The following is a 19,997-nucleotide window of genomic DNA, read 5'->3' as shown; positions in this document are numbered from 1 at the left end:
ATGCTAGAGTCTTGATACGGACTTATTTTCACACGGTACACAGCTGTTGAAGCAACACAAACCTGTCTGCAGCATTTGTATAATAGGGTTACAGGCCTACAGCTATATGGATTGAGCAAGCAAACAGGAAAAGGGAATTAGACATTGGGTTTTTTTAATGTGCTTGCTAAGACATCTTGAACTGATCTTTGCTTTCTTTTCTTTAAAATGTGATTTTTGTTATCTTATGAGATTATTTGACTTCTGATACCTTGATAATGTATACCTAGGTCCTTCTGTGAAAGATAATCATACAGCAGTGCTGTAGTTTTGCCTAGTGTTGACTTTTGTTTTTTTTTCTTGTAACAGTGAGTCTGATGAGAGTTGTAAGAAACACCTGGGCCGTGTGCTCTCTATCTGGGAAGAAAGGTCTGTTTATGAAAATGATGTATTAGAACAACTTAGGCAAGCTTTGTGTAAGTATTTTCTGCGTGTATGAAGGTTCAGTGTCTTGTTTGAAATATTATTTCTCTGACTCCTCTGTTTGTTTTCATTTAGATGGAGACAGAAAGGTGAGGAAACGCACATATGAACAGATAAAAGTTGATGAAAATAACTGTTCACCTCGAAGTTCTCCCACTGACCCTCCACAGGTAAAAGCATATTTATAAAATTTTGTATTTGCATATGGTTTGTTACAGAATTTTTCAGTTACTCTTGGTTTTGAATGATCTTTTTTCTTTTTAATGAGGTACTGTTTCTGAGCAAGGGTGACTACACCTGAAACTTTTCTTCACAGTACTTTAGGTTACAAGTGGAGCTAGGAAGTTGAGCATGCTATAACTTTAGTGAGTTTGATGCTAAACGAGAATGTATGAATTACATATCTAGTCTTGTCCACATCAGGATTTCAGCATTAGTTTCTACAATGTTTTAGGTTCTCATTTGGTTTCCAGGGTGGTAACCAGTAACACACGTATTAGAATAAGATTATCAGTTTATTAGTATTTCTCAATGTTGCTATCATGATGGTTGGGAGAAGTTCTTGTCTACCTTGCATTGTTATGACTTTTATAATTCTTGTGGGTTTTTTGTTATGGTACTGCCCCATCTCAAAAGGTTTTTTTTTGTTATGGCAAGGAATTACTGTCCTCAAATAATCACGATTTAGTATGTTTCTCTGTAACAGACTTCTGGGCTTCTATGAACATCAGCCCTACTTCCAAAAGAAGTGCACTGATCTAGTCTGATGCGATAGTGAAGCAAAACTACAAGAAAAAATAATTTCTAAAATGTATAGTAAAATGAAAGGTACTGTAAAATAATCACTACTGTCAAAAATAAAAGATGTATAAGTAGTCCTATAGCAAGAGTTTAAATGAAAAAACCTGTTTTAAGAAGGTGACCTTTAAAACTAGGAATACTGCAATGTTGTTCTGAGAATTAATGGCTTTGTTTTGTTTTCAGTCTGAGAGGGGACAGAATGTTGCTATAATGCTGATACCACAAATGCTTTGAAAATTAACATCAAATTGACTCCATAAGCTTATTGTGAAATACTGTTTTGTATTAGGATCTGTTTATTTAAACTAGTTCTCAATCTTGCATGCTTTTTTCAGACCACAGATCTCATTAGAGCATTACAAGAACTAGAAAATGCTGCCTCTGGGGATGCAGCAGTTCATCAGAGAATAGCTTCTTTGCCTATAGAGGTCCAGGATGTGTCCCTGTTAGACAGAATAACAGGTGAGGGTTGGGGATCCAGGAACTGGAATGCTGTTCTGAGAACTTAACAGTATATAACGAAATCATGCTTTACTTGTTCTTCTCTGCTTGCTTTTTAGATAAGGAATCTGGAGAGCAACTGTCCAAAATGGTAGATGATGCATGTATGTTGCTGGCGGATTACAATGGCAGGTTGGCAGCTGAAATAGATGATAGAAAACAGCTAACTCGAATGTTGTCAGACTTTCTCCGATGTCAAAAAGAATTCCTTGCAGAGAAAGAACATAAGCTGGAAGTGCGTAATGTTTTGTTTTAGTCCATTCTTCACTAAAGCTTGTTCTTGCAAATGTTTTTAGTTTGACTAAACAAATTTTCTCTCCAAAGGTAAATATTAATCAACATTGTTAGGTCTTTGCTTCCAGCACACTTTTAACAAGATTTTTTTGGTTCTAGTGTTTTAAATCTATTAAACCAGCTCAACATTAGGTAACGTTACAACCATAATCATTTCAGTGTTTGTCTTTCTGTCTTTTAGCCTATTCAGTCTTCACTATATGTACAGACTTAGTTTCAATAGTGCAGGTAAAGTCTTATTGTGAATGGTACGAACTTAATTCTTCATAGAGTAAATTTTTTCATGTTCTTTTCGTTGTTGTAAGTCTTAGTTATGTACTACATTGTTTAATAGTATCCTTTTGGTGAATAGAATGGTAGTTGTAGGTTTGTGAAGGCACTTAAAGGATAAGAATTTAATTACTGGTTTCAGCACAACTTTTTAATCTGACTCAAGCATCCATTAAACCCAGTAAAATGTAGTTTTAGGTTCTACAGCCTGTAACACAGCTGGTTAGCAGCATTTGTAGTGCTAGCGCTATTAGAACAGGACAAATTTTTAATACAAGAAGGATGCAGAGTGAACAGCTCATTGTGAGCAAATGACCCCCTAAGTTATTCTGTTCTTCACTATTGCCAGTCATCTGTTTTCCTTTCCTACCAGATAATGCCATCGATCTTCTTGTTGAACATCCCACGTATCTTAAATAGGTCCCTAATTTCATGTCCATTGCTTCCCAAATCTCTTATCTCCGCTTCGAGACACAGGTTCCAGTGCTAACTTGGGTACTACAGTGATAGAACTGAAGCTACATCCTTTTTGTAAGGGGAGATAGCTGAACGGTTGCGGTGCCCTGTAACTGCAGCACAGGCATGTAGTCCTTACATGGTGCACAAAGTAATTGCTCTTCAGGTTTCATATCCTACCGGCCTGTTAAGAACACTTTCTTCACTCTGTGTTTCTTTACCCTTTTATAACTTCATAACATCATGAGTTCAGATTTTGTGGTGTCTTTGTGCAGGAAAATGCTGTTCACAATGTATCCGAAGTGATCATTCAGATCAATTGTGTCATTCCTAGACTGCTCATTTCCTGACTTCCTTTGCTCTGTGCCTCACAGAAGAGCAATTGATGAAGGTTCTTCTTGTCAACTTCACTGTGTTTATCCTGTGGGAAGAATACCACCCGACTTTATGTAAGATAGATGCTGTGCACAGTAATGCTGGTTGCAGTAGCAACTGATCCAGGTGCACAATGGAACCTAGAAGATTAAAAACCAGGAAGCTGTAAGCTCTTAATTGCTTATCCTGCCTTCCCTCTCTCTGTGTGAGGTGTTTGAAAGACAAGTTCCCACAGTACCAGTGTAGGTCTGATTGTCTTGAAACACTCACTTCTTTTTGTAGATCGTTACCAGCAATTAGACCCTGTTCATGTATAGTAGACCACTGAGACAGTGAATTGCTCAAAAGGCAGTGACTTAGTACTTCAGACAGATTTATACTCCTGTAAAAACAGAAGACCTCAATCAGAAGTTACAAATGGAGTGCAGCTGTGAACAGATTCCACTCTTGTTTGTTGAAAACAACCAACACAAACCAGTTTAATTTCCCAAAATTACTAGATCAAAGAGTTCAGAGCTGTAAGAGAAAGCAATTGCTTATTCCCAGGCTGTCATGGTCCTTAAAACTGGGTTCCTCGGCTAAATTATTTAAACTGTTAAAGAATCTCGTTCCACTACAGCACACTTCCATTTTCAGACTTGTTTCAGAGGTCTTTCTTCAGAAAGCAGCAGCCAGTTCTTCAGTATGTGTATCAGTCTTTTAAACAGATGAAGTCCTAGGATGTTAAGGTATACTGTGAGGATGTTTTTAGGCTGATGAGTGTGGCATAAATGCAGGTTACTAATAAAGAACTGTTAGCCAGATGGTGTCAGCCCAAGGTACTAATAAAGAGCTATGAGCCAAGAAACTGTAAACAACAAGAACCTTTAAATCAAGCTTCTAAATTTGTGTTAAGATGAATGAAGTGGCTTTATGCTCACTACCAGTAGTGCCTTTTGGTTTGGGAAGTGCAGGCTGATAAACATTATGAAGTTTTGAAATGTAAGATCAGGATGTCTTCATGATACTGTCTGTAGAGCCAGCCGACTTAGCTTCCCTGTTTTGGCAGGTATTATTATTCCTTTTACTTTTAAGAAATAGCTATCTTTTGATGTAAATATCAAATACCTGTAGCCAGATGTATTTGTTTTCTGAAGCAAGGACTCTGGTTTTACAGTCTCGGGAAATACCATACATCAGATTGAGCATTGCTTCTTGGCTCCTCATTTGAAATAGCACTGGGAAAGGGCCTGTCACCTAATTCTTTGAGAATGTATTTCCTGAACTGTCTGTCCCTAGGTTTTGCTGTTTAAGTTTAATTTCTGGTGAAATTAATTTGTTCTAGACAAGCTTGTTTCCTTTGTTAGACTTCTGGCTATTGACCTTTTTTTTTTTTTTTGAGTATAACATAGTCTTTGGGTTGTAACATACCAAGTCTTCATTTCTTTCTGAATTAGTATCACTCATATATGAGTTTATTGCTGAGATCCTACCTTATTGCTGTGTCAACACCCAGGTATTGCAAGAAACAAGTGGTTGTATTCTTAGTGGAATCTAGAAATGTTACCTGCTGTTGACCTGGTTTAACAGTGTTAGAATTTGAATTTCCAGCAAATTCTTACTAACTTTAAACTTTAGGTGGGAGCTTTAGACCTAAATTTGCAGATGTTTTATCTTCTGAAGAAAATTTACAGGTAAGTAACTTTGAATAACCAATCTTTCCATGAGTACTTTTTTAAAAATAAGAGTTTCTCTAATAGTTGTTTCAAAACAGAAGTGCATGATTCCCATCAAAATCAAGGTAATGTATGCATTAAATCTTGACAGGAAATTTTGACAACAGATAAATAATACGAGCTATCATGTCTGCATCAAAAGCTAACTGTACTGCTTAGTAGGTGACTTTCATAAGTCTGCTCTGGGTAAGTAGTGTCATCTTTAACTCTTAAGTTGTTTTCTTTAACATCTGTCTAGCTTCTGTTGCAGGTGGTGGACATGGACCTATCTTCTAATGATGTCACCATCCATTAGTACACACATCCTGCTAAAAATAAATTTAAGAATCAAAATCTTGTATTGTCTGTTGTTTTTGAAAACTGAAGAGGAGGAATTCTGTAACTACTCATACCAAACCTCTGCTATTTTCATCTGTGTTCTCACAAATGTTACTGAGTTTATGCCTGAGATGGATAAGTATTTATCCAGTGTCATTCCTTTTTTCTTGAAGATTAAAACTTTCACATGGTTGTTCCTAGTACTCACAAGTCCTTTCAGCTAAATAGTTCAAAATTCCAAATGCAGAAGTTTGGGTGTCACTTGCGTTGAAGCTGCCATTACCAAAAGGAAAACAAGACTTTTTCAGATTTTCACTTTTTAACTTACACTCTAGTTCTTGGGTTTACATGAACATCAGAAATGAGAAGTGATAGATGTAGAACTTGTCCTTCACAAGCACAATAAAGAACTTTCACTTTTAATGTACATCTATCTTACCTACATAAAATGTAACAGAGATGTGTTTTATAATAGCTCTTATGCCCCTTTAGGGCCCTCCCCCAAATTTAGGATTGTCCTAAGGAGCATTTTCCCTTCACTTCTGTAAGCTTTAAAGGGGTATAAATATTTAAGGTTCAGTGTACTATAGTTGTATATGGGAACTTGTATAGGATTTATAGGTAGATGTGATTCTATCTCTTAGAGAAAATGGAACTTTTTTTCTCAGAACCTTGAGGACTAATATAATTTCCTGTTTTCTACTGCTTTGGCTGACTCTTCCCTCTCTGCTTTTTCATTGTGTCCCCCTTTGACCTCCCTGCCCGTGCCCTAGTTTTTGAACAGAAATACTGGTTGGTCTGTTGATCTCACTGATGGCTGATAAAAAGAGCTTTTTATGTTATGCAGGAACAGAATTAGGTATACATAAATTAATATCCACGAGAGCTCATCTCCTTGTTATAGAGACTGTCCTGTAGACATTCTAGAATTAACATGGCCTGAAAAATACAGGGATGACGTGAACAAGAGAAGTACTTGATTTACTGGTTTGGTTTTTTTTCATATTGCTTTGCTTTTGCCTTTTCCACAATCTCCTTGATTAAAGAGTAAATAGACTCTTACTACATTTCAAATAAAGCCTTTGATAGTTCAAAATCTTACATGACTTATTAACAAATGTGGGCAGGGGATCATATGACTTTTTTTCTAGAAAAAAACAAGACAGCCTCCTCTCACCTTCATTTTGATGTTACAGGAAAACATGACATCACTATACTTAGCATATACTGGATGACCCAGTTTCTTAGTGTTTCTATCAACTTGCCACTTTAAATTGGGGAACATTCTTGTCACTAAATCCAAATTTTTATGAAGGAAATGCTACTCTGGGAGGCCTGCTGTGTTTTAGCAGCTTGCATTTAATTGAGACACTTTTATTGACGATGTTGCCATCTTGCATTCTTTATTTTCTACAGCTGTATAAACAATATTCATAACCTTACACTCACACATCTGGTTATAATTGTTTGTGGTTTCTTAGCATGTTGAGAGCATATTCTATGTTCAAGGCACTTTTATTTCATGAGAGAATATTATATATTCAAGGCACTTTTATTTAATGACTGAGCTTTATAGCTCAATATAGTTCTTCTTCCTAAAGGGTTTAATTTTGTCATGGAATTTTATGGGTAAACGGCAAGTAGTTAGTCATCCTAGTCTGCAGCTCTGGAGTCAAAGGCTTTTTTTTTTTTTCTGTTAATAGTTTCAAATGCAGACAAAAATAAAAAGCAGAGAATTTAGGGATGGCAGTGATATAACAGGCCTCTTGTGTCTAGGTTTTGTTTCTCAGTGCACGACTGGATTAATAGTATTGTCTACTTTTTCCCTCCACCATGACCTTCATATTATCAGGGCATGTAGCACTTTCCTTGCTGTTCTTTTTTTTTCTGCTGGGTTTTGGTTTTTTTTGGGGGGTGGGGGTTTTTGTTGTGGTTTTTTTAAAACCCGTTACCTCATACCTTTCTTTCTTTGACTGCCAGATGACCTTAGGATAACACATTCAGTCATGTTTCATGCTTTTCAAGTCCACTTAAAATAATTGGGATTAATTTCATAACCTTGCAGCTGAACAGCTAAAGTAATTTGCTGAGCTTTGATTAAAGTTGAGGAAGATTGATTTATAGCTTGAATCCTACACTGCTTTTTGTTACAGGGTGCAGTCCATAACTCCCTAAATGTGGCAGCGCCACAGTGGCCCAAGCTAATCTTGAATTAGAACTGAGTCGTGCTGTACCTGCTGCTAACAGTGCAGCACTGGTGGCTGGGAAGTATCAGAAGTGGGCAGTAAGGTTCATCCATACTCAGCAGGACTGATTTTGAGTATTTAAGATCTTCGGATACAGGCTAGGCAGCAAAAGACTCCTCATAAGTAGTGATACCAAACCATATTGTGTGGTTACTTTTTGACATTATGAACCATTGTGTTCATTTCTGTTTGGGATTATAACTTCAGAAACTGAAGCTGGGTTGAACATGCTTCCAGTTCAGGGTAGTGTATGACTTAGACTGAAAGAGGTGTTTGAATTGATCCAGATATTCTTGGGCTGAGTGGAGCATGACTGTGGATCCCTTTATAATAAAAAAGGGAGGAGACCCTTCACCGGAATTATTTTCTTTCTTTTGTGGGCCACTCTCAAGTAACTTTCACTGTTTTTTGGGGAAATGTATGTAGCTCTTAACCATCAGGAGGGAAATACAGGCTAAGGATATCTAATGGATGGATTCTCTTAATTCTGTTTCCATCCTACCCTGTATGAAATGGAATAGGATTCAGAAACAGGCCCCTATGCTTAAGAGATTTGTGTGGATAGGTTCAAAGCCCTTGCTCATGGGTCGGCTTTGAATGACCAATTGAGGTGCTTTGTGTAGCATAAATGCTCTATTGATCTTGAGTTGCACGATGCAAGTCCTTTAGTGAATATAGTCACTGGAGGTGTTTTTTTAATAAGAAAAATAACAAAACCAAAAAACCCCAACCAAACTTCAGTAAGCTCAGTAGTTTGGATTATCTGCCTGAAGATGACTGAGGAGAATTAAGTAATCACTCCTCTCTCCTTAAGGTTTATTAGATTAGAAGTTAAAGAATGTGAGAGGGTGATTAAAATGAGACACAGGTTGCATCTCTCTTATCTGCAGTGGAAGTAGGCTTGCTAAACATACTTACAGGTTGCTGACCTGTCTTTTAAATGTAGTTGTTCTTTTCTTTCCACGAGCATTTTTTTCAGTACTAAAAAAGTGGCAGGAGATACAGTTGTGAAGGTGAAGATTTGTAGAAGTAATTTGGTGGACTAGAGTGGAGAACTGCAGCCCCCATGTCAAACACGGCAAAGTCAAGTGGTCAGTGCATTTGGTTCCTCCGTGCTGTATCCATTTCATAATGCTTATTTGCCCCATTTCTTACAACAAGCTTATAACCTCTCTGTACTTGACCAGCAAATACCCTTTTTTATTTTGTGACTTCATGACTGCAGCCTCAGATTCCATGGTACATAGTTTCTCCATCTGTACCTGAAAGGGTATTAGACTTTAGAGCTCTATGTTGTCATTTAGAGCAACAGAAACACTTGAAGACTCCCACTTTCTAAATTGAATTACCAGATATTTGAGTATAAATCTTACCTTTTCTAACAGATGCAGCAGGTTATAGATTGTACTTTGCTCATCCTCGTAAAGTAAGGATAACCTTTTGCTTCACTTCATGATGTTTTAAAGCTTTTTTTGTCACACTGAAGATGATCTGCTTTTGAAACAGGGTGATAAAAATGTTGCAAATTTTTGTTTATAAAACTTTACCATTTTCACCCTTTGTGAAGAGTGATTTTTTTTTTAACGTTCACTCTGCTGCTTACCTGTTAAGTTTTATTTGAAAGGAAAAAAAGAAGGTACAAGATACCAGGTACTTTTTAATACCCTTAAGGTACTTTTTGAATTCCTTGCTATAAAAATACTGTGAGAAGATACTGGTCAGATAGAATGTTCCTGGCTGTTACAGGCCAAAAACTTGGTACTGTTAACCAAAATGGATCTATTTGTGTCATCCTCAGAAGAACAAGTTTTGCAGGTATGTAATGATTCAGTTTTTGTGCAAGCAAACATCTGAGAGGATGGGAAATCGAAAATGGAATAATCAATGCTCTAGCTAGAGCTTCTTATGTTTTTGAAGGACAGCTGTAGATTGGCAGGTGACTTCATCTGGTCTTTCTGCAGCAGATGTTCCCTTTGCTTTGATCAGATGTTTGCTGGAAGGAAAAAAAAAACACAACTGGATGTAAGATACTGAAATTGTAGCACCTCTTTATGTCAGTAATAGCAATGTAGTTTTTCTCAAGACTACACCTTTGCTACAAGCCTTAATTTTCCATTGTAATATTGTTGCTGTTTAGACTTCTTAAAATTCTGATGTTTGTGCTGCTAGACATATTAAATTTTAAGAACATATTTTTTAAATCTTTATTGTGAATACAAAGCAGAACTGTAAACCCTGCTTGTGTACCTCCTGCAACTAGAAACTTGCCTTTGGAATTGTTATTTGTTGAAGCAACTGTAAACTGAGTAGAAACATAAGACTACCCAGGAATGGCAGGCAGCTGTGTTGGGGGAAACACTGCAAAATGTAACTACACAGACTAGACATTGGGCTTTCTCACTTGGTTTTAGAGTTAGAAAGGAAACATTTGTAATCTATTTTCAAAAAACAGGAGCATTGTAGATGGAAAGGAAGAGGGAAGGGAAGCTATCAGTAAGCTCTGCTCTACAATTTGAGGTGACTTGTGTAAACAAACTAAACAGAAATCTGTTGCTTTAGCTAATGTCCTCTGGTAGTTTCATTTAACAGGAAAGTAAGCCCATGTGAATTCGAAGATAATTGTTTGACTCAAATGCTGTGCTTCTTGGTGTTCTATTTAAATTATGTCCTAATTAAAGCCTGTGTCGTTAGGCTGATACTCAAAAGTTACACTTGGAAAAAATTCTGCCATCATTAGGATCTAGGAACTTTATTATGAATGTTTTGGTCTAACCCGCTTCTATATGAAGTTAAAAGGAAGCACCACACTCACGTTGCTCTTTACCATAACCTGTACCTGTAGTTAGATTTTTTTGCTGCATTTCTGATGATTTGGCTGGTTAGTTGGAAGGGATGATAAGTGCTTTTATAGGAATCCTTGACAGAAGAAAGAAGTGCCTAGAACATCAGCTTGCTTTTTCTCTGAGCCTTGCTGAAACAACACAGAGCAGATTTCATTCTATCTCAGTTACAAACTTGTGATGTTTCCACTTAAAACTAGCATAGTGTTGGACAGGAAAAGTGATGCTCATAAAATCTGATGCAGAACGTAGCAGCACTCATGCATTTGTGGCCAGGGCTGATACATTTTTGAAGGATTTGAATGTGTTGCAGCAAGGAAACAGTCTACAAGTAGATGACAACTAGCTGTTTGAGACAGCATTTAAAGAAAATTTGCATCTGGTGTAGTTACTGTAGATCTTGGGCAGAGTGCTCATACTTACCTGTGTCCTCAGATATAAATAGGAAAATAATTCATCTGCTTCTGTAATAATCTGAGGCGGCAAATATTTTCAGAGCTTGTTAATAATCTTTTGTTATTGTATTTTAATGTCAGCATAGGGGAAAGTACTTACTGGAAGAAATGTTAACTGGCACAAACTAATTAGTAAGTACAGGTTATGTCTTTATGACAGTACCTGTTTGCATTTTGAAAAAAAGTTGTATTAGGAGTGAAATACTCTTTTTTCAGAATGCTTCAACATTTTGTGGTATGTAAGAACAGTGAATTTTCCGTGTTTTTTTTTTCTTGAAATACAGAGCTTGGATTGAAATTCATCTATTACTAAGTCCATCAGTTATGGGTAAAATATCACTGAAAATAAAAAGAATGTTGAAGAATTCGTATGAAACTTCCATGACCAAGATAAGGATCATGTTTAGTTGTAATATTTCTGTTGTCAAATCAAAATTATTTGAGTTCATAGTTGAGCTGCTTTAATCAGGCACCAGAACTATTGTTTCCCTAGTTTAAATTCATTATAATCTTACGTAGTGGTACTACTAAACTAGTTCAGATATCTTTTATGGTCTGTGTGCTCTTTTCAAATAGCTGATGATGATCTGAATGACACCTTCAGCTTTTCTATTAATTATAAATTTTCCATCTGAAGTTCTTAATAAAGGTACAAGTAAGTAGGCAAGCATTAGCCAACAGGTAGAGTTTTAACTTGGTAGTGAGGTCTTTTTTTTGACCAGTAGCTCTCCAATGTTTTTGTTTTGTTTTGTTTTTTGTAACCTTGGCTTAAGTAGCAGATCATGGAAGTTAGTAACTTCCATATATTTTTCAGCTAAGACTAAACGTAGACAGCAGAAATACTGTTCTGTAGGACTCAAAGTGAAACTGAATTTTATAGATCAGAAACATCACACACCAATGTCTAAGTATAGTAAACCGTGGGAATTTAACTTCAAAAAATAAAATCCAGGCATCTTATAAACTCAGCTATTCCTGGTTAAAGAGCTCAGAGTAGTAGGCCACTTCATGGAGCAGTAGAGCCCCAGCTGAGAAAAGATTAAAACTGTTAGGGAAAATAATGCTTCTGTTAGCTGGGCTGTTGCTGAAAAAAACAGTTCTTAAAAACAGTCTTTATCTTTCTGTTAAAGCACACAGATGAAATGCAGACTTTTGAAGAATGTTTCTTTTCAGCTAGTAGCAACTGTAGTTTAATTAATACTGGCCTGATTCTGAAAATTAATCTCCAAGAACGATAGCCTTTTTCTCTGCAGAAGCCAAGCTGGAAGTCTTACCTGCATACTGAAACACACCCCCCCCATGTGTGCCCTCTGAATCAAAGCGCTGAGGGAGGAATGGGAGGAAGACAACTGCTGGGCTTTTGCATGATGCCACATGTGCCTGGTAGAAGAGTTCATTCTTGCTTTGATTGGAATTGCAAGCTGAGGTTTATGATCATGTATATATTTATATACACACACAAACTTATTTATTTCTTTCCAGCACCTTATTTCAAAATGTGTTGTCTTAGAAGATGGATTATTTTTTTCATACCTAGGTTTCCCTGATTGAGAGGGATATGGTACAGATGTCTGCGGGAGGGGCAGGGGGTACAACCTGGAAGCTATGAATTAAAACATGGCTGAGGACAGTGTGAAAACACCAACACTTATTACTGACTCTCTCTTGAAGCTGTATGCATTAGTTATTCTGGGGGGTGTAATGAAAAAGCAAGAGAGCAATTGGGAGAGCCATTTCAGCAGCAGCGAGGAAACTATTCCAGATCTGTTATGCTTGCTGAGAAGTAGTTTCTTAGCTGTGGAAAGGGAGAAATGGAAAAAGTTCTTCGTTACAGGAGTGCTCACCGTCACCTGACAGGGGTGTAGAGGTCCTTACACTTGCCTTAAAATTTAATTCTAGACCAAAGGAATGGCCAGAGTACAGTTATTTCCGTCTTCAGGCTGCAACAGTTGTTGAAACTCTACAGTCCTGGCAAAAGTAAAAGAATACTGGATTAATCTACTCTGGAGTTGTTGGGAAAGTTTTTCCACTGCCACAATCTGGAATGCTGTGAACTAAAAATGATGGAAATAAGGAGAAACAATGCAGGAAACAACTCAGGATGATGTATAAGTCCTGTAAATGAACTCTCTGTTGTCCTGGAACTTCATTCTGCTAATATAGTATGAAAATGTATCTCTGAGATAGAAAGTGCATGAAGTTGACTTGATTAGAGAGGCCAAAACACTTTTCTAACACTTCTTGGCCACTGGTGGCAGTGCTTGGTGGAAAAGGGGAGAGTGAATTGCTAAAACAGAAGGCTTATAGGTATTGTGCTAGTCTGATTTCTCAGGAGACTTTACTATTGCAGTCATTCTGCCAGTCCATCAATTCTTCTTACACATGAGAGGGAAACAATCTTAAAAATAATTCAGCTCCTTAGAAGTTTGATAAAATTAGTTTTGTGAGTAAGTGGATAGAAGAGAAGCCCAAAGGAATGCTTCAGTTCTCTTCTCAGTCTGCCAGCCAGTGAGCCTGTGTAGCGTGGAACCAGCCATGACCTCTGCTGCTCTTTGCCAAAACAATAGTTGGACAATGTAGAATATGTCAAGGGATATTGGGATGGGGAGGGGAGAGTTGGAGGGGGCACACAGGGTGGGAATTACTGTGGGATGGAGAATTGGGCTAATTCTGGGATGGAGTTAGGACGTTTAGCTGTTTCTTTACAGGAATCAAATAGCATCACCGTTCACTGAACAGCCTTTTACCACTCTGCTGCCTCATCTTGAATATATGGTACTGTTGAGGGTGTAAAATATTTGCATGTGATAATAGGATTGAAAGAGAAGTCTGAAGAGCCAGGGTTTTGAGCTACTCTCTCCAACATCACTGGCTGCTTTATTTTCTTGCCTGATTCACTGTTAGATTAAATTGTTTGTTTTCCACAAAAGCAACTTTTTGTTTAATTTTCTTCATCTGTGAAATTGACCTCGCAGCAGGTTCTAAATTCTCAGTGGTTTGGTAATTTAGAAATATATTATGAATTCAAATTCATTTTAAAAAAACCCTTTTTCACGGTTATCAAGTACACTGCTCCATCAAGAAAATGAAGAAAAATCTGCTGTCATAACTTTTTCAGATTGAAGAAGAGCTTCAGTATTTCAAATGAGATGGTACCTATTTAAATGAGAATATTTGGAACACTTAGACAAAGTGTGAGGAAGGAATTTTAGTTAGTTGTTTTTCTACACTACCAAATTTAAAAAAAAAAAACCCACACATTTTTAAGCCAATGAGAATGGTATTGAGGGACATAGGCAGGAGAGGAATGTACTGTTACTTTTTAGGCAGAAAATTTAGTGAACATGAGACAAATATGTTTTACTTTTTTATTGGTGGACGAAATAAGGACTCTGAGAAGATAAATTACTGTTAACAGCATTATCTGGCCCCAGCCTTACCTCTCTGAATCAAACTGGTTTTGCAGTGCAAAAGAGATCAGTTCCCCCTCCATAGCTGGCTTGATTTGCCATAGTGTACGTGTCATTTTAAGTGGGGGGGGGGGTGGGGTGGGGTGGGGTGTGAGGGAGGAAGCTGAGAAGGGGAAGAATGCTACATGCTTTTTAAAATAGTTGTAGAAGTTGCAGTAGATGTGCACCAGAGGGCTGGAATATTAATCAGTATTTTGTAATTTAGCACAAATCCTTAAGTATTTCAAGCTATTCTATGAGTCTTTTGATTTAAGTGTAGGCTAGTGTTAACTAATAGATAGAAATCACTGTAAAATTAAGCCTTTGATCTGCCTGCCAGTTAAATGTTTCCCTCTGCGTTTTTGGGTTTTTGTTTGGTCCCCCCACCCCCTGCATCCAAATCAGACTTCTGCATGCTGCTCCATCTTTGAGGCCCTGTAAAACAGATGTGGAGGTTCAGTTTTGCAGTCAGCACATGCAATGGTTTTAAAGCTCTGCTGCATGCAGAGTTTGGGGGTAGGAAATGTGTTGTGGCTGCTTTGTTAGTTATTATGTTGCAAGACGGGGAGAGTAAAGTTTTGAAAGACACAGAATTGAAAGTTGGAGATAAGCATTTGAGCTTTGAGTTCCACCATTCAACAAGATTTTTATTTTGAAGTCACTTCTGAAAATAGCACGTTAATGGCATGTCAAAAATAGCTATAAAGCAATGTGAAGAAGGCTGGACAAGCAAGATTTGCATGACTGTGGTCCTAGACATCAAGTAGATACTTACTTTGCTCTAGTTCCTCAAATGTTAGGTTCTCATTACCCCTTTCCATTCCTAGTTATGTGTTTCTTTTCATCCTTTGTTTCTCTTAAGTCAATAGCATTCAGATAAAGTTCATTTTACTCTGGTCCAAATACTTCATTCGTCAGACAGCAAAAGAATTAGAGGGACAACATCATTCATTTCTTCCAGAGTTGTACCTGTAAACAAGTTCTTGGATTTTATGTGGAGCACTGAGCGCCTCGTAATTTCTTTAAAAACAAGCCTCAGAGCTGTCCTGATGGCAATAAATGTGAGCCCTTGGATCGAGAATGTGGTAGAAGGCAGAAGACTGAGCAGACGGTGTAACTCCCCCAAGTGTTACACTTGGCAATGTTTCAAACACACAAAGTTTTAATGTAATTTATTTCTAGGTTGCTAGTAACTACCAGAGTAGGAGGAATGATTCTGCAAGGGCAGGAGGTAGGAAATCAGTTGTTTCCTGCGTCACATCCCAATTCAGTTTGTAATCTGAGCCATCGCTTTATTTCTTCTTTTCTGCGCTATTACTTTGCTTTCTTCTCAAACCATGGTCACTAAGAAAACGCTGAGGACGTTGCATTTGTATAGAATCTCCTCTTCCTTTCCCTCCCTCCCTCCGTCTGGTCTTTGCTATCCTACACGTCAAGACTCAGCAGTGAAGCTGAAGCTGGTGCTATTCATTGCCTAAGAGTTAAAGAGTATCAAGGTGAAACCTGGTTAAATTCTAGATGTATTCTAGAAACATCATAAACTCCCATTTTAAGTTCCCCATTTTTTGATGGAGATAATTGACATCCATCAGCCATAGTGAACCGTGGTCACAAGGTGGTGGCTCATTTATAAGGTCAGTATATTTGATAGATAAATTGGGCGAGCTTTGCCATCATGGTTCCAACTTTATTCAGGAGTACTTGGCATCCAGAAAAAAATCAGGGCTAGTTAAACTGATATTTGATGAGCAGCTTCCAGCCATATCTTTTCAGTTTTTCACTCATCTGTGATTCCTTAGTAATGAATGTAATTGACAGATACTGCATGGGTGCCAGTAAATCATGTTTTCTTTCCTCATTTTCTGCCTTTTGCCCTAGGAAAACTTTTTTGTGGTGGTGATGATTTTTGCTGCTGCTGTTGCTTTTTAAGCCAGTGGTACATTAAACAACCTTTAATTTAAAATTATTTAGATCTAGAAGCTGTATCACTGTCTTTTTTTTTCTTTTTTTTTTTTTTCTTCAGCACCTTGCTAAGCACTGTTTAGCAGAACAATTTAGCATGCCATCTTGAAAGCCAGGCATTTCTTGTGCTTGCTGTCACAGGTCATGCAGTGAATTGAGTGCCATTTCCAGTGAAGAAACCTATCATTTGGCATAGGATGATATTATAATGCAACCTCTGAGGAGAGAAATAAATTTTGTCTATGTATATACCTATTAATTTGCTCTCTTGGCAATAACACAATTATTGTGCTTAGCTATGGCATTATCTGAAGATATAGGAGTGGAAAGTCCCTATTTGTAATATTCTTATCTGTGGAAGAAGTCAGGTGTTCTTGCTCAGTAATGTTATCTCAAAGCCTTTTTATCCTAAGGCTGAAAAATAGTGGAATAAAGCACACACAGTGATGCAGGTACAAACCCAAAGCAGAAAGTACAGTCACGACACACTGGTTTGGTTCTGGGGAACCTGCATGAACTTTTTCAGACAGCATGTTCCTCTCAAGAACAAATAATTCCTGTTTTTCTGGATTTCTTCTTGTGCCATAGTGCTGTCTTAGAACAGAGACAGCAGCAAGACATTGCTACCAGTGACTAGGCTATCCTCCAAAAAGTAATCTTTAAACCACTACTCCTTTGGTTTCCTAGCTAGCTACTCACCTGTAATTTCTACGGATTGTCAGTGTATTCACTTGCTGCAATGCCTGTAAGCGAAAGTCTTCCCATATGCCATTGAAAATGTAATGGGCCGTTTCTTCTGTAGCCATTTTTTACCCATGTTCTCAGCATTTCTAGAAAGAAGCACCTTGAAACTTCTTTTTTTCTTTCTTTCTTTTTTTTAATCTCCTGGCTGATTAGAGTCTTCTGCCTTATGCAGAGAGAAGAATCCAGGCCAGATTTGTGGAACACCGAGATCTTCCTTTATTCCCAACCCACACTCCGGTAGATCTGTTACACTTAGTGCTAATCCTTGAGTCCTAGAGGGGTGCTGCTTTATTATTGGGCTAATCAGTGTTACTATATTGGACTCCAAAGGCTCATGCAACTGCTTGCAAGCCAGGTAGTTGAAAATTGTTTTGATGTATGAGCAAAACATAAAATGATTATTAGCATAATCTTTTGAAATCTTACAGTTCAAGATAGAGAAGCTTCCTGTCACTGTGTTGACTAGGAGCATCTCATTTATTCCATTTGTGTCCTTTGCGCTCTGTGTATGCGTGTACAACTTGGCAAATATCCTAGCCCCAAATCCTCAGAGCCATGCTGGGTAACAGCTACTGTAGTCAGTGGAAAATTAATGTTCTTTTCATGCAACGTGATCAGAAAAATTGTACATGCTCAATAGCAGCTGTGGGTTTCAACCTTATGCTTCTGTTAAATGGTAAACAGTAATTCTTAGGCTTCTGAGGGTAATTCCCTATACGGGCTGTAGAATAATCCTGATCATTGAACTTCAGTTTTGGAGTTACCTGTAAGTATTCATTGTCTTCTGGTGTCTGAATAGCTAACTTTCAGTTAGGTAATAACTAAAAGAGCAAGAGAGTTTACAGAAGCTACTCTTAAAAATACAAAAGGTAGTAAAGACCAAAATATATAATCTAGCTTTTAGCTATCTTCAGTTATAAAATGCTGAGCACAAACTCCAGATTTGTGTCTTTTAATGTAATTGATAAACACTTAGCGTTTAAATATGTACTTGTTAATTGAAGAAATCATCATTGTATTATGTGATTTAAAATTTAGACCAAATTTATTTTCTGCATGTAAACCAGTGCCCAAGTACCAGTAGGAGAAAGTTGCTGGAAAATACTGAATTTCATTAGAGCTCCAGTAAAAGCAAAATGTAAACACAGAAACTGTGATGGACAGCAGGCAGGCTCCATGCTGCAGTGGGAGGGAGGGAGGGATACTGCACATTTCTGATAATGCAAGTTTGGACCTTGCAGAGTTAAAACAATTTCCGCAGGAGATATGTTCTACACAGCCCGCAAAATGTTTTAACAGCAGAAAACCTTCCTCTTATGCTGCTGCATACAGGCTTGTTTGTCAAAGCATGTTGCCCACTTTTTTCATGGGACATGTATGTTTAACAATACTTTTTATTCCAGTATTTGATTACCTAGCATGCTTTTATGCTACATCACACAGCTTTTGCCATGTTGCACAATGAACTTTCTCCTCCAAAGTCCAGTTGACCTGGAAACGTAATGAAATATGCCCTTGCAGATTTCAACCTGCGTATGAATGACTGTGGGGAGGAGTTTTTTTGCTGGTTTTACTTGGCCCCATTGTCTTGACTCTTGATAATGTAGATGCGAACAAGTGACTTTCCCTGAACAGTGGCAAAGGCATGGGGTTTAGTTTGTTCTTTTTAGCTGTGAAGGGGGGGGGCAGTTGTGCTCTCTCTGTGCTATCAGCAATTACTTGCCCTCTCTCAGCAGAGGCTGGTCTTGCCGTGTTGTTGCAGTTTTGAGGAGCTGGCTGGGAGTCTGAGGGACTCATTTGAGCTGCTAAGCCCCCTCAGCTTATGGTGCCTGGCTAGCTTGATTTTTTTTTTCACTCACAGGTGGGTTTTCAGGGTGCCAGTAGAAAAATTACCTTTTGGTTTACAAGGCAAGCCCTTCAAAAAAAAATAAAAATTGAATGCATGGTGACTTTTACAGCCGCTCTTTGAGACAGTATCTTAAGCTTGGGTGCAAGTCTGTATTGCACAAGTCATGGTTAGATCTTAAGTCATTTCCCATAAGTGTCCCTTGGATTTAATGCTGTTCGTTATCAAGTTTCCCCTCCTACATGGGGGAAATGTTTCCCTTTTGCATGACTGTTGCACTGCAGAGTGAAAGCGAAGTGACATACCCAGGCCAAATACCCAAGCCTTCTATCTCATAGCAGGCTGGAAACACATACCCAGAGGGCATTTATGTTCTTCTTAAACACTTACTCTACCCCACAAGTGATCGAGTCCAGCAGACCGGAAATCTTAAGAGATGTCCTGGCAGGCTGGTTTTGCTTTGCCAGCCAGTTGATCCATCTTTTGCCTGAACTTCAGCTGCAGGTTCAGACCTGCTGGGTTTGTTTCCCTTGATGGAAGTCCCAGTTGTCAGGTGCTAGGTGTAATTTATTTTTTTTAATTTTTTTTTTTTCTTTCAAGCTTCATGTTTATGAGAGATCTGCAAGCATGAACTTAGGGACAGACCAGTCTTAATGGCTTACTGAACAAGTAGGGAGGAGGTGGACAAATATTTTAAAAGTTCTTAAATTGCCCCACAAGCCATGTATATTCAATTGGTATTCAATTCAGTTTGCCTCAATGGTAAGGCCTTTTCTGCAGCAAGAGTACAGTCTCCATTGCTACTTCAGATCTTGTTTTCTCAGGGAATTTGAAGCAGCTCACCAGCGGAATGAGACAGATATAATTATTTTGCAATTTGGACATCAAATCTGATAAACCCCATGTACTTCCCTGCTTTCCTGAGGTACTGGAAAAACAACATTTTAAAAGATTTTGGCCTATACAAATGGAAGTAGAGCCTGGAGTTTTTCTCTGGAACCTTTGATACAAATTTAAAACAGTATCAAGTTTGTGAGAGTGAAGTTTGTATGAATAAGAGAGAAATTTGGAGTTTCTGTCATACAAAAAAAACCCCCAGGGTAATATACCTGGCGAAAATGTACCAAAGTGACGTGTGTACTGACATGCGAGAAGCACATGGCAAAACAGGGAATTTAGAATGATTTACTACTTTGTACAATTCCATTTTTTTAACACTGTGGAAACCCAAATAACTAGTTTAGGACACACAGATATTTTAGA

At 37.8% G+C, this 19,997-nt stretch overlaps 1 protein-coding gene across 3 annotated transcripts in view; it reads left to right on the top strand.

Annotated features, from left to right (window-relative positions):
• The window catches only part of RPRD1A (regulation of nuclear pre-mRNA domain containing 1A), a 46,671-nt gene that overhangs the window by 12,203 nt on the left and 14,471 nt on the right, over positions 1–19,997 (top strand). The window contains exons 3-7 of one of the 3 annotated variants that reach the window (XM_075744703.1): positions 349–455; positions 538–632; positions 1,599–1,725; positions 1,824–1,999; positions 5,113–5,207. In XM_075744703.1, the coding sequence (XP_075600818.1) occupies positions 349–455; positions 538–632; positions 1,599–1,725; positions 1,824–1,999; positions 5,113–5,169 (562 nt within the window). In that variant the 3' untranslated portion in view covers positions 5,170–5,207. Of the gene's footprint in view, positions 1–348; positions 456–537; positions 633–1,598; positions 1,726–1,823; positions 2,000–5,112; positions 5,208–19,997 lie in introns of those variants that run through there. The other 2 variants (XM_075744704.1, XM_075744702.1) reach the window with 2 other exon arrangements.

This window comes from Balearica regulorum, chromosome 2 (genome assembly GCF_011004875.1).
Source record: "Balearica regulorum gibbericeps isolate bBalReg1 chromosome 2, bBalReg1.pri, whole genome shotgun sequence".
In the NCBI taxonomy this organism is placed as follows: domain Eukaryota; kingdom Metazoa; phylum Chordata; class Aves; order Gruiformes; family Gruidae; genus Balearica; species Balearica regulorum.
This window is presented reverse-complemented; position numbering and strand designations above follow the sequence as displayed.